The sequence below is a fragment of the Ammodytes marinus genome (genome assembly GCF_949987685.1).
Source record: "Ammodytes marinus genome assembly, chromosome: 7".
NCBI classification, from domain to species: Eukaryota; Metazoa; Chordata; class Actinopteri; order Uranoscopiformes; family Ammodytidae; genus Ammodytes; species Ammodytes marinus.
The window spans coordinates 32020077-32034525 of NC_137211.1; the positions used below are offsets into that span (position 1 = coordinate 32020077).

At 42.0% G+C, this 14449-nt stretch overlaps 1 protein-coding gene across 9 annotated transcripts in view; it reads left to right on the top strand.

Annotated features, from left to right (window-relative positions):
* Window positions 1–206: 206 nt before the first annotated feature.
* Window positions 207–14449, top strand: part of csde1 (cold shock domain containing E1, RNA-binding) — a gene marked incomplete at its 5' end in the record, with an annotated part of 42131 nt that continues 27888 nt past the window's right edge. For 3 of the 9 annotated variants that reach the window (XM_080031888.1, XM_080031889.1, XM_080031890.1), the window contains 5 exons: window positions 207–337; window positions 2603–3278; window positions 9977–10221; window positions 13352–13550; window positions 14026–14192. In XM_080031888.1, the coding sequence (XP_079888014.1) occupies window positions 10096–10221; window positions 13352–13550; window positions 14026–14192 (492 nt within the window). Of the gene's footprint in view, window positions 338–2602; window positions 3279–9976; window positions 10222–13351; window positions 13551–14025; window positions 14193–14449 lie in introns of those variants that run through there. The other 6 variants (XM_080031891.1, XM_080031893.1, XM_080031895.1 and 3 more) reach the window with 4 other exon arrangements.

The following is a 14449-nucleotide window of genomic DNA, read 5'->3' on the forward strand; positions in this document are numbered from 1 at the left end:
GGAATACGTGTTGAGTTCACGTGTTAATGTCATAGATATATATAGAACATATTATATGTTCTATATATATATATGGTTAATGTCATGCTGATGACTATATAATATCTTCTGGCTTTCGAGTATAAATAGCACGTTTGATAAAATATTACACAAATATCACAGTTTCATGGAAAGTCTCCCATGGACCATTGCGAGACGAAAGTATGGACTACTCTTTTCTATAGGCTCTTTGGTGGTCCTAACGCTGTCAAATATCGCGGTAGTCGCCTCCCTAATCACTACGTAATGTGCCGTGCTGCTTCTAGCGGCGCTGGTGACAGTGCTGAAAGCTGTTGGGGTGAGTTTTTATTTATATTACGTTTTTAAATAGAATAATTAAAATATTATTCTTAAATGTGTCAATAAGACATTTGCCTTGCTTATCCAGTGGGTCGATACAATTGTAAGGGGCGCTGTGCGCTTCGGTATACGCAGAGCTGGGGCCTGGGTGGTGGCAGCCGTGTTCTTGCCTCACCATAAATCACCACACACAGAAGGAGCGAGCAGCCCAGCAGCACGCTAGCTTACTGTAGCCGCTTTTAGCAACTTAGCACTATGAACGGCCTACACTGTTAACGGTTCAAACAAACAGTTCCATGTTTCAAAAAGGTGCCTCAATGTACCAAAGAGTTAGCAATCATGTGAGATTACTATATTGAACATAAGTGACAGGCGCAGTTATTGATTAGAAATAAGAACGACCTGCGGTCGCCTGTCGTAGCTTCTTTGTTGTCCCGCCCTCGTGCAGTTAGCTCCGATTACGTTGTCTTTCTGTTATCTGTCTAATTTAAGAAGATAATAAACTGTGTTACCGATGATTCATCCTGACTTTCTTTCAGTTTAAAGTAAACGTGCACCATATCATAACAGTTTGCTAAGGTTAAGTCGTCAGTCACTGTCTCATCGACGAGTCTAAACTCTGCTTTGTCTGAAAAATTACATTTTTACCAGACTACCCTGTGTCGGTTCTAGCTCTTAACAAAGTATCATTGTTATAATTACTCGTTTATCACAAAGTTAACTCCAATAAAGTGTAAAAACACACCATAATCGTATGTCAAGTGTATATATTTAAAACAATAACCCCCAGCATTAAAAATGCCGTTTTATGCGCCAGGTGCGCTTGTATCGGTGTATGGGAGATACTTTATTGAATGCCCACTTTCCGAGTTATTGACCAAGCCACGTATTAATGATATAAAATGAACTAAATATGTGTAACATGCTAACCTCTCAAGTTGGTAACGCCCGGCGATGTTGGCTGTTTACGATTTAACGTTAGCTATGCTACTGTGCTTGGTTCTGTTTGTCCACACAAGGTCATTAAGATGCCTGCGCTTTATATTTAATCGTTAGCACGTGAGCGCTGTGTTGGCCAACAAGCAGCGAAAAGTTACATGTCTTTTAGATTGTTAAGGCATACTTTCGAGTTCGACATTTGTTAAAACCATTAGCTGGCTAGGCTAGATGTGACGTTTTCGATAGCCGCAACGTGTTGGATGAGGCCACATTAGCAGCCCCAGCTGAGGCTGGCGGATTGCTAGGAAGTCGCAAGTCGGTCCTGTCAGGCCAGTTGTTGTTCGGGCCCAGAGCACCGCCGTGAAAAGAACCCAAACGTTATCGTGTATCTAGAACTGGGTAGTGTATGATTCCTAGAACTTCTTGTTAAATTATTACAGGGTTTTCTTTGTAGTTGACAACTACTTTAGAAAAGTGCTCAACTGGCCAATCAGTGCTGGTGGTTTAGTGGGTGTACTGTTTTTTTCTTTTCTTTCTGCGTCACCAAACATACAGGGGGCAGATAAGGCCATCTTTTAAAAGTTTGTTTTCATTGGAGTCATGTCTTTATATTGCTCATGACCTTTAACCCACAGCCCTTCTTGAGTTTACTATCACTCTGCTGTGCAGCTTTAGTTCCTGCCCGTGGTATATTGTGTTCATTCAAGCATTGCCAATGAAAATAAAAACATAAATGTTCATTTTAAGTTCATTTGGATCAACTGACATAGGAATTCCTTTGAAAAATTTTAAAACTTTGTTTATTTCTAACCGTATGGGAAGTCAGTGGGGATGGGAGACATTGCAACACAAGTGGGATCCAAACAGATATCATGTGTCCCGAGTTGGCTCGTCCAGCTTGTTTTCAATGTGTATTTGGGTCAACAACACACTGCTCTGTCGCACTGCTAGAGATCAGTTTCTGAGCTTCTAGCTAAAATTAGCAAAATTAACACATAGTTTACACTTAAATTAAACATAAGGATCTGAATTGAAGGTATGCACACAAGGACTTGTTGATCCATAGCTCTTGCATGCTTGTCAGCTGCTTGGCATTGTGGGCTTTATCCAGTCCAGAGGCATCCGTGGAAAACCTATTTTTATACCAGTGAGTCTGGGGGCAAAGAATCTTGGGTTCTTTTGGAGCATCAAGCCACTGGTTACATTTATCTCCCTCTCTGTAGAGCCTTTTGGCCCTTTTTGACCTGTTTGTGTTCACTTTACAAGTTTTGATTTGGGACAGTGTTGTCAAAGGCGCTAACCAAGTCTTCTCCCCCCCCAACAGTATGAAGTGAAACGGAACTGAATTTTTGTACCATCCGCAACTGCTTCAAGTTCAGATCATAACAAAGAAACTGAAGACAAAGCCCTCACAAGAAGCAAAGTTGCAACAACACCGAAGTCCCGTGGAGAAAAAACAAGGATCACTTCAACGGTTTAAAACGCAACGTAACCAAATCCTGAAACGACCAAAGAAGACGCACATCAGCCCCAATTTGAAACGCATAAGAGAAGCAATCCAACACCCAAACACATTCTGAGACGACAATAGCGATCTGAAACCAGAAGTTTGTGCCTACTCAACAGCTTTGACAAAGCACACGTCCCAACGCTGCTCCTAGCCCTCCTCATCCTCACCACACCACGACTCACCACCGGGGTGTGGAGTGGGCTGCTATCTGCTAGTTTTTTCCCCCCATAGTTCCCACTGTCTTCCCCTTTTTTCTTCCACTGTTTTTCTTGTCATTTTTCTAAGCAGTGTTTTCACACCTGCGTTTGCCTTTTTTGTGCTGGATTTCTCAACTTTTTTTTTGCTCTATGCATCCATCTAGACCTTGTGCCAGAAACCTGTAACAAGTGTGTGTGTGTGTGTGTGTGTGTGTGTGTGTGTGAGTGAAGAGATCTGCAAGAACTGCATAGTCTCAAGAGATCCTGAGACTAATAAGATTCAACGAATAAAGGTGAGTCTCAGTATTTGTCCCTTCATGACATGACACTAATCATGTTAATGACAACTGTACTTTTGCATTGTTTAACATGTGAATTAATTTGTCCTGTTTTGAATGTATTCCTCCCCTCCTGTAATGCTGGAAATAGTCTCCAGTAAGGGGATTAAGAATTTACATTTAAAAAAGATAATTGGTAGAATCACAAACTACACTCACCGGCCACTTTATTAGGTACACCTGTTCAATGGCTTATAAAAACCAAAAGCTAATCAGCCAATCACATGGCAGCAAATTTATGCATTTAGACGTGGTCAAGAAAATTTACAGAAGTCAAACCGAGCATCAGAATGGGGAAGAAAGGGGGTTTAGGTGACTTTGAACGTGGCATGGTTGATGGTGCACGGCAGGATGGATCCATACTTTAATGTTGTTTACACCAAATTCTGAACCTGCCATCTGAATGTCACAACTGAAATCGAGACTCATCAGACCAGGCAAGATTTTTCAATCTTCTATTGTCCAATATTGGTGGTCCCGTGAGAATTGTAGCCTCGGTTTCCTGTTTTTAGCTGACAGGAGTGGCACCCGGTGGGGTCTTCTGCTGCTGTAGCCCATCTGCTTCAAGGTTGGTCATGTTTTGCGTTCAGAGATCAGTGTTTCCCGCAGGATTTTTCAGCAGCGGTGGTGTGGTCCCCCGAAACCCTCTAGGGGTGTCCGAGGGCATGCCCCCGCGGCCGAAAGTTTTTTGTACCCTTTAAATTTGAATGCATGAATCTGGTGCACTTTGAGAGGAGAATATTCACTTAAATCCCATTCAAGGAGTCTTGTGTATTACTATAGATAGGATAATTGATGCTGACTCTTAAACAAGTTTAACCCTAGCCCCTAAGCTATTTTTGAGATGTTTTGGCTCGCCTGGATTTATTCTCTTATTAAGCTTGCATTCATCACCCCTTTAACGCACAGCAGTCAAACATTTTGTCCTGTTTGAACATCATTTATTTGGGCCACAACCTGGACTATAAGAATATGTGTGCTGCAGAGATGCCGTTTGAATGTAGGAAATATCAATTAGACCAAGGGTGTCAAACTCATTTTCACAAAGGGCCACTCTACGATATCATAATCACACTAAGGGCCAAGGCCCGGTTTCCCGATAACGTCCTCTCTTAGTGAGCTACGAAGACTCCTACGTTATGACTTACCAACGTTGTTTACCTCTGTAGTCGTGGTTCCCGAACGGTCTCTTAGGAGAAACACTCCTTACGTCGTTCGTACACTACTGAAATCGGTTGCTCAGAGTTCGATTATCAATTTCCTGCTCATTTCATGCGCAGCTGCATCTGTATGCTGTCTAATCAAATCTACCCGTGCATTTCTAGTGTAATATAAAGTCATAAATTAGTTTGTTGAATCATCATCTGTGTTTTGGAACTCTTGTTTTATAATCTAAGTATCTTTAAGAACACTAATCACGTTACTTGGTGGGTCAGTAATGAAACTGAAAGTAGATATAATATCGCCAATAGCCTATATAAATAAAAACAGTCCAAATGAGCTAAAATCCTAATACAATAAACAGTAACATTGCACACTTATTTTAAGGTAAGCTCTAATTGATTATTCATTCATTTTTTCGCACGTTTACATGTTTTGAGGCGGAGGATCCGACGCACTCTGCCCGGCTCAGCTGAAAGCTCTCAGCTGTCAGCTGAGCCGGTGTGGAACAGTGCAGAGCAGGGGTTGACACTAAGGTTTCAAATGCACTTGCCCATACAGGTAATGTTTTACTTGCCCGAATGTTGTTCACTTGCCCAAAACATTTTTAGCGAACCGTATCTCTTAAATGCAAACACTGCTTACTTGTCTCATCCTGACCACATAAAACGAACAACAATTCATATAAGCCTATATATCATGACATCACACAACACCAAGCGCTTGGTCCTGCTGCAGCATCGTGAAAGGACCTCTTTTTGCCATGCACCTTGCCCAGGGGCTCAGAAAACTCAGTCTAGCTCAGTCAAGCTGAATGTTAGCTTCCTCAGAAAAATTTAACTTATTTAAAACGGTCACATTGTGCCAAAAATGTATCGTGTGCCATAAAATGATTAAAGTCCACCATGTTAAAGCTATTGCCCAGTTACACTGTAAGTAGGGAGGATCATTAATTTCTATTCATATTGATACCATTATAAAGACTCCACAATCCAAATCTTTATCGATACTTTTCTATTATTTTGTTTAAAGAGAACTGGTATTATTGCTTTAATTGCGTATAAGATGAGCAGAGTTCAGGATAGGACTTTAAGCATGTCATAATTCCATATTTAGGCCTACTATTTAGTTTATATTGCTGGGAAAACAAGTTTTTTACCCAAACTGTAGGCTATTATTCAAGCTTCCCGTGAAAAACTAAAATTTCTTATTTTCTTGATGTTACATTTGAACACATCATGATGTCATTTTATTGACCTTTGCCTAATAATCATTTTACTGAGCCGACCTGAACACATCACATTTGAACCGTTAGCGATTTTGTTTAGCTAACTAGGTCTTATCCTGCAGATTTTAATATGGATTTAAAAACTATCCGATTTTTTAACTGCGGGACTTGCTACAGAGTCTCTCGTTTGTTGATCACCGCTGCATTGAATGAATGATGAGACGGTGCCGAGCCCGTCTGCAGCGGCAGCGGACAAGAGTTTTTTTTTTTTTTTTTTTTGGGAGACGGAGCGGGTTGAAGGAGTTTCTTCAAGACAGTCGAAGGTAGAACTCTTTTACAGTCCATGATGCGGTCCAGTGATGGAATAATACGCTGAAGTAGGCCTAATTAGCTGAAGATGACCCGACTCGATATTTAAAATTACATAATGTGACCTAGCCTACTGGACTCCATAGCGGTATCGATAAGCTCAAACGTTATTGATTTCTGGGGTTTGAATATAGCGGAACCAAAAAATATATAATAGCCTAAGCCTACTTTAAATATACGTGATATACACTATACAGTTGGATCCTTTTGAACAGTTTGTTATTAAATACAGTCATCGCTGTGTCCGTTTGATATGAAATACAGTCAGATTTATTAGTTTAATGACACAAGTGAGAGCTGAAACATCCCTACGGTAGAGCTAAGAAGGCTCTGAGGGCGCTCCAGACCAACCTTACCAACGTATGACTTACGAAAGAGATTCGTAGCAAAGAACGTTTCGGGAAACAGGCGAAACGTTAAGTAGGAACTCTACGTAGGGGTTACAAATGACATAGTGTTAAGAAGGCTTTGGGAAACCGGCCCCAGACATGTAGTTTACCGTCATGCCTTCTTTTTAATCAAAAAAGTAAAAACAACATACGTATATATTGTAAAACAACCTGCGTACAGGGCATATAGGCTAGGTTGTTTCAACATTTGGGGGTACAAATTATAGGTGGGGTTATGGGGGCACCCCCCAGAATTTTTTTAATTTAACACTTAATTTCCTGCATTCTGGTGGATAAAAATCCACCGATCTGTGTCTTTTTCTAGAATCAATTTAGTGGAAATGCATTTATTTTCTGTGAAGGAGAAGACAACATTCAGGTTCATTGAGAAAGAGATATTATGGAATATATTTTTTTTAGGAATCATGACCCAGCACCAGTGTAAACAATTTATGGTTTGGTTGGTACCCAGGGGGCAAAGTGATTTTATGGACATGGAGCGTTGTAAAAGGTTGTTCACCTAGGACCTTCCACGATCACAACCTGGGTGGACAACCTTGTCAACAAGCTGCTGGAAAGCTACAGCGGGCCGACATAGCAAATCAGAACCACTGTTTAAGTGAATGGGGGTGAATGGGGATGGCCTAATGGGGAATTTTCTGAACTTATAGATATCATTATGAAACTTTGCCAGTTGATTACTGACATTAAAACAAAAACTTTTTGTATTACAATATTTTCCAAAATGTTTAAATAAATATGAAAAATCATCAATATCTTACTAATGATGTGTAAATTTGCATATCTGCAAAGCCCCAAAATCTAGATGTTGGAAGAAAACAAAGTCAATTTGTTTTTAAATTTTGAAAACAAAACAAGTGTCCAACTGCCTGAAGCCTTTCCTAATCACAGTTCAAATGTGATCAATAACCCACAGAAAATAATTTTTTTACAGTTACATTTCATGACTTGACACAATCAAACATCAATATTGGCATGCTATTTAGCCACATAGATTGGCCTATTTAAAGCCCTTTAGAAAACTGACATATTTTTCATTGATGGAAGTTCATCAATTCATCGCTTAAAATGCTGAGCTGTAACTTTCAGCAGACATTCCTAGCGGTAAGCTGCACGAGTGTCCACCCATTGGGAGCGTGGGCGGCGTGCGGATATGACACAGGCTCCGCATGCAGCAAAAAAAATAACCTTAATTGATATGCAAATTATTTTTATAGCAGCGGCGGGAAAAATATAGCAACGGCGGCGCACCGCTGCTGTGTGAACCTGGGGGAAACACTGGAGATGGTATTCTGCATACCTTGGTTGTAACGAGTGGTTTTTTGAGTTACTGTTGCCTTTCTATCATCTCAAACCAGTATGCCCATCATCCTCTGACCTCTGACTTCAACAAGGCATTTTACGTCCACACAAATGCCGCTCACTGGATATTTTTTCTTTTTTGGACCATTCTCTGTAAACCCTAGAGATGGTTTTGTGTGAAAATCCCAGTAGATCAGCAGTTTCTGAAATACTCAGACCAGCCCTCCTGGCACCCTCAACATTGCCATGTTCAAAGTCACTTAAAACCCCTTTCTTCCCCTTCTGTTGCTCGGTTTTAACCTCAATAAGTTGTTCCTTCCAGGTCTACATGCCTAAATGCATTGAGTTTCTGCCACGTGATTGGCTGATAAGTTATATGTGTTAACAAGAAAAAAAGTGGCCGGTGAGTGTATGGCTGTGTCTTGATTCAGAGACCACGCACTTGGTAGGACGCAGTCTCGCGGTCTATGAAGGCTATAGCCTATGAAGGCCGATTTTTAAGGCCGGTTTTAAGGCCAACGAGCCTTGTTAAACGAGACGGTCTCCGCAGGTCTCGGTTTACGAGCATTTCCGGTTTACGTAACAAGCCGTTACCTTGCGTGACGACTCGCCGCTCCTGTGCTGCCTAGCAACCCTGATTGCTGCCAACGGAGACAGCCCTGTCAACGGAGGAAAAAAGAAAAATAAGTTGTCTACCAGACGAAAAGAAAAAAAAGTACAAGAAAAAAAGAAAGGAAGATAAAAGTTAAGAAGATGGAGCAACACGTTGCTGTTTTGTTATTTCTTATTTTATTTTATGCCATCTCTGAAAAAAACGCAATGAATCTTGGGATATGTTGGGCCGCGAAGGATAAATCTGATGCAGCCTTCAAAACCGTGATACGAAGGCTGCATTTCACGACCGCATATGAGGAGCCTTGCAAGGAGCCTTGCAAACGGGACAGCCTTTGCGCGCCGCTATGACGCAATCGGTCTTCAAATGCAGCCTTCGTAGGCTGCAATACCTGAATCAAGACACAGCCTATATCTACTTGTTTGTAGACATAACCTTAATATACAGATTTTGTAACACTGATTTAGTTTGGCCAGCTGTTCTGGTTTTATCACTGAACAGTGACTTTGACAAACACACCTGCTTCTATTCTTGAACTTTTCATTGTCACTTCATCTTGTATTCGAGTTTGGGCTTTCCTATTTCTAAATTGCAGTAGTCGATTTCACTGAGACACCTTTCACACCGCCGCAAAATCGGAGCTAGTTCCGAGCTAGAGCCATTGTTTTGGTTTCTCACAGCCATAGAGCCGGCTCCGGGCTGTAAAAACCGGTTCAACCCCAGCCCCAGAATTGAGCTGGGCTAGAAATGAGAACTGCCAGCGACCGGGGGAGGGATTATCCTGACCTACCAGACCAACTCAAACCTCATGCCCGCCATATTTAGAAACACCACTACTACGAGACGCAAACGTAACATAATTACCGACTGTAGCGATCAATTTGACCGGCGAAAATATGCTGCATGGGTCCTGTTTGGTAAGCAAAGCGAGAGGCAACACGTGTATATAAAAAAAATAAAAAAAAAAATAAGACGCAACTGCTGCTGTTGTTGTGCTTAAAGCTAGCTTTAGCATTAGCCACGAGAGCAGCGGCGTCGGGCGACGTACACAGACGTTTACAGTGACATCATGACGTTGCTCTCTTGCCGGCTCCATGGCTGGCTCTGGTCGGTGTGAAGCCAACCGGTTCATAACTGGTATTAGGCTGTAACCAGTTTTGAACTGGCCCCAGCACCAGCCCAGAACTGTCTCTTGGTTCCTGTTGGTGTGAAAGGGGTACTTGAGAAGTATATATCAGTGCAAGCAGCTGCTTCATTCCTTGCTCTTTGCATTGCAGTTAAACATTCCTAATGTGCAATCAATGCTAATGATTGAATGTTAGCTTCCATCATATCGGTGTACGTTGCCATTTTTCTAAAGGTTACTTTTCTCAAACTTCACATAAGCTAGCTGATCTGCCCCCAACTCCAAACAGTTGAATTCAGTTTGAGAATGATTTGATTGCCTTCCCACACAAAGCCCGCACCATTTTTTCTATTGTGGTTTTCAAGCCATTTCCTCCCTGAGTTTTTCCCTTTTCTGGGGTATCTGCCTTACCCGTTATGTTTGTTCCTCTCTTCACCCTTGCAGACATCCAGCGGTGTATCATTTGGGTTGTTACATAAAATAGTACTTAACATTCAAGCAAAAAAAATACAATCAATTTCAGCAAGTGCTCAAGCAAGTTTGGTCCGAGTTTATGGGAAAATATGGGCAGCCCCTGGAAAGGCTTTGTTGAGTTTACCTTGCCTGCGTCGCCACCCACCGCGTTTGTTAGCGCTGACCTGAGCAGCACCTCCCCTGTCGGACTCAGCCTGTCGCCATATGGCCGATCCGTAAGTTCCACCTTGCCACCTCTTTTTTCTACGTGCCCCACTCCCATCGAACACCCATCCACCCACCTTGCCCTGCATTTCTCTGCTCTGAATGGCCTAACTTCTTTCATCCCTTTTCCAGGCTCCCAAGACTAGCCTCTACTCAGTAATAAAGTTTAATTGTTTCAGGGTAAGGTGTGTTCCTCCGTTAGACTGTAGAACTGTGGCACTTTTAACTAAGTTCTGACGAGCCCCCCGCCCCTCTCATTTTTAATGTGCGTCCCAATCCAATGAAACCTTAGTCGCTCATGACATGGCAAATTATGTTGGGTTAGATGCTGCTACATTACGTCAACTCAACACCAATTCAAGAAACAATGAAATGATAAACTACATACCAGTTGGTCCCTAGGAAAATGGTAAGGTGTTCTCATTGTGATAGTACTGTTTAGCACATAACAGAAGAGGCTGCTCTGGGACCCCCCCCCCCCCCCCCGCATAATCCATTACCCATCACCACTGTAGATGCACCAATATTTGACCTGTCATGCGCATTTTCTGATTCTCCATCTTCATTAGTTTTATTTCACTACTAGACCTTGAGCAAACTTTGCCGCACTGCACTAAAACCACTTCCCCTTAACTGGCTGTGCAACCAAGTTGGTTTCTCTTTCATTTTTGACTCTTCTCTGTATTTCCATAGATCGTTTGAAGACATGTGTATTCAATCAAATGAGTGGTTAAGATAGATGGTCACGGGATCAGATCCATGCTTTCTGAGTGGCTGTGTGGTTTTCTGCTTGGTGTTTTCTTGTAAAGAAATCACCAGGGGCCTATTTCAGGTAGCTGGTTTTACATACTCTGAGTTTAATCCTGCGCTCTGAGTTGGTCAACTCAGAGCGCAGGGTTGATGAGTAACTCTGGGTTTTCGGTTTCAGAACAGTGGATCAGCGTTGGGTCAATCAACTCTGAGCGTGTTCACTCTGGGTGGAGCGTGTGCATAAAAGCCATCGTCAATGGATCGCTGATAACATGATTCACCATGGAAACAGAAGAAACAAATGCGTGATCCTCCCACTTCTTAAAAAAAAAAAACTTCTCCGCTAGAGAATATATAGAAATATTAACGAATGAGTTTATGGTAGCCTATGGAGAAGAATTAACGGGGATATTGTCACATAACTCTGATCTAATCTCCTCGGCAATTCAGAAAAAAACAGAGCAATCATTTCGCTTCCATATGAGAAACCATAGTCTATTTTAAAAAGTTACGCATATCAGCAGTAAAGTAATAAAGCTGGCGCGGCACAGCATTTCTGACAGTGTTTTATATTCGCTGTATAATATGTTGGGAAGCTATAGCCTAATAGCCCACTGTGCAGTAAACAGACTGTCGCTTCTTTTAAATGGGGAGTGAAAGACATTAACGTCTGACACATAAGGTGACAGTTTCCATTGAAGAGCCTGATTGATTTATTACCAGATCCATTTTCCTCAAGTGATCACAGTTTAAATTATTATATAATTTTTATATTCATATTAGGCTATTTAACGAGGCTCGTCTGTGACTTTAGGATCGCACAAGTGAACAGTAACAATCGCGTTACATGAATCCACCTGACATAAATCTGTTCAGTGGCACAGACTTTAAAAAGCATACAATACAAATAGGTTTATTAATCTGAATGTAGAGCATGTCACGAAGTGTAAGGTGGTCGCCTATATGAACGGACCGAGGGCTGAGAACAAGGCTACTGATCGGATAAATGATCGGTCAAACGTAAAATCATCAGGAAATGATAAAAACATCCCTATGGAGATTTCTATGGAGTGATTTTGCTTCAAACTGTACAGGGACGCGTGTGACAGTGACACTCTTTCTTCAGTCGGAGCTGCAGCGTAAAGTGAAAACAAACTCGGGGTAGGTCTAACCACCTCCCGAGCAGGTTAGACCCATGGCGTATGTTGCCTCAGTAACAGACTCTCGGTTGCGCTGAACCTGCTACCTGAAACGGAAAACCCAGTTTCCACTAACTCAGAGCGAACAAACTCTGGGTTGCCTCAAAACCAGCTACCTGAAACAGGCCTCAGGGATTTAGTTTTGGTGTTGTTGACTGTGTTATGCTCAGATATGAACAGAATAGATAAAGTTTGTACACAATATCACAGCATTATACGATGTGTGTTTGTGCTGGGTCTCCAAAAATGCATGGGCAAACATTTGGTGTCGTATGTTACAAGGTAAAGATGGATACTAATAACCTTTTTAGGGTATGTAGAGAAGAAACTTTTTTTGTCCGAATGGAAGGGGGAAAAAAACTGAAAAAAAACTTGATAGTCATTTACAGACTGTTAAAGGCTCTGGCTATGCTCCCCCTGACAGCATATCCAAGTCCTATCCCCAGTGTCAGACATGGAAAGGGGCTCTTCTGAACCGCCAGTGGCTCGCAGCACTGGGCCTGTCCCGTCTGCCTCTACCGGTCCTATGTCTATCCCCCGTTCTGCTTCCGTTTCTTGCCATCCCCACCCAGGAAGTAAAAAATACAAGCGGACTCCCCTGTATCAGAGATCAGTAAGCGGGCATGTTGAGTGGTTTGAGAGCTGCTGTTGAGTCCCAGGACTTTGGCTAACAGCATGGTGTGTGAATACAGGATCAACCCAGTGTGGTGGCAGATGTTCTGTGTCTATTGATATTTCATCATAAACATTCATGGTTGGTAAAGGGAGGTCCAGTTTATTTTAAATTGTCAAACTAAAATTGCATGACTGAAGTGCTTAGTTGATAATGGACAAAATTACCTGATAAATTTGAAGTCATTTTAGTGCATGTCACTTTTGAGCACACCCAGAAGCGTAGCAGTGTCGTTTTCGTGTTAATTTTCTCATTTTCGGTCAATTGTGTGAATTATCCTGAAGTACATTCTATGCGTTGTCAGCTAGTTGTTTTCTGTTATGTCTAGACAGCCCACCCACACAGACTCTGATGTAGCCTTACCATTGCATTTTCTTCCACACTTCTGGCGTTTTCTGTTCCTGCATGTCTGAAGTGTTTTTGTTTTAAGGTTGGCATCAAACAGCTGCCTCCATTCTGTCTGCTTCATGTGGACTCATGACTAGTTGCATTTAAATACTTGCTTCTCCTCTTCCTTAGATGAGTTTTGATCCGGGGATGCTCCATAACAATGGACACACTGCATACGCCAACGGCACAGGGCCTGGCATCAGAGAGACTGGTGTTGTGGAAAAGCTGCTGACTTCCTACGGGTTCATCCAGTGCTCTGAACGACAGGCCCGTCTCTTCTTCCACTGTTCCCAGTACAATGGCAACTTGCAGGAGCTTAAAATAGGAGGTGGGAGGCCTTGGGCTGGTTAACCTATCAATAATTTTTTACCTTAAGGTGGAGTCAGCCATTTCTGAAGAAATCAATCGATTACTTTGTCGATCCACTACCTCCACTGTAAAGTTTGCGCTGGTGAAAAAAAACCCTAGTGTAAATACACAGCCTAGGCTATGTAAACGAGCATGTTGCTTGCTACGATGGGCCAAGCCCCTTTGTTTACCTAACAGTTTACAGAGCCTAGGCTCCGTTTTAACATCAGATATTTTTTTTCCCAGCACACAGGCAGTGAGTACAGGAAGCGGGTTGTTGGGGAAATATTCACTGATTTGGACAAAGTGATTTGGACAACAAGCGTTCTCCAGAATGGCTGACTCCATCTTTGAACCTATACAACTGTATTTGTTGAAAAGAGAAACACTTGCCCTACGTCACTATATTTAAGTGTAGTAATGTTTTGTTTTCCCTGTGGTTTGTGTCCCTGCAGATGATGTAGAGTTTGAGGTATCCTCTGACAGGCGCACTGGCAAGCCCATAGCAGTGAAGCTGCTAAAGATAAAGCCAGAGGTGCTGCCAGAGGAGCGCATCTCGGGCCAGGTGGGGCCAGACGTGCACGCCTATCCCTTTACTGTGCTGCATGGTTATATTCATCCAGTTAAGGAACACCATTTTATTTTTGGTTCTGTCATTGTCTTGTCAATTTAACATGTACTGTATATGGCCCATTCTGTTTTTTTTGGGGGGCGGGAAATGTTATAGTAAGTACATAGTAAGATATGAACTCCCTCCAATCATGCATCAACACAACTTCCCCATCAGAATTTACACTAAATTTGAATTTCAAATTGGCTTGTGTTGACACGTTTGCTGGAGTGGTTAAATATCTATTGAACAGATATGGTCAAGTGATC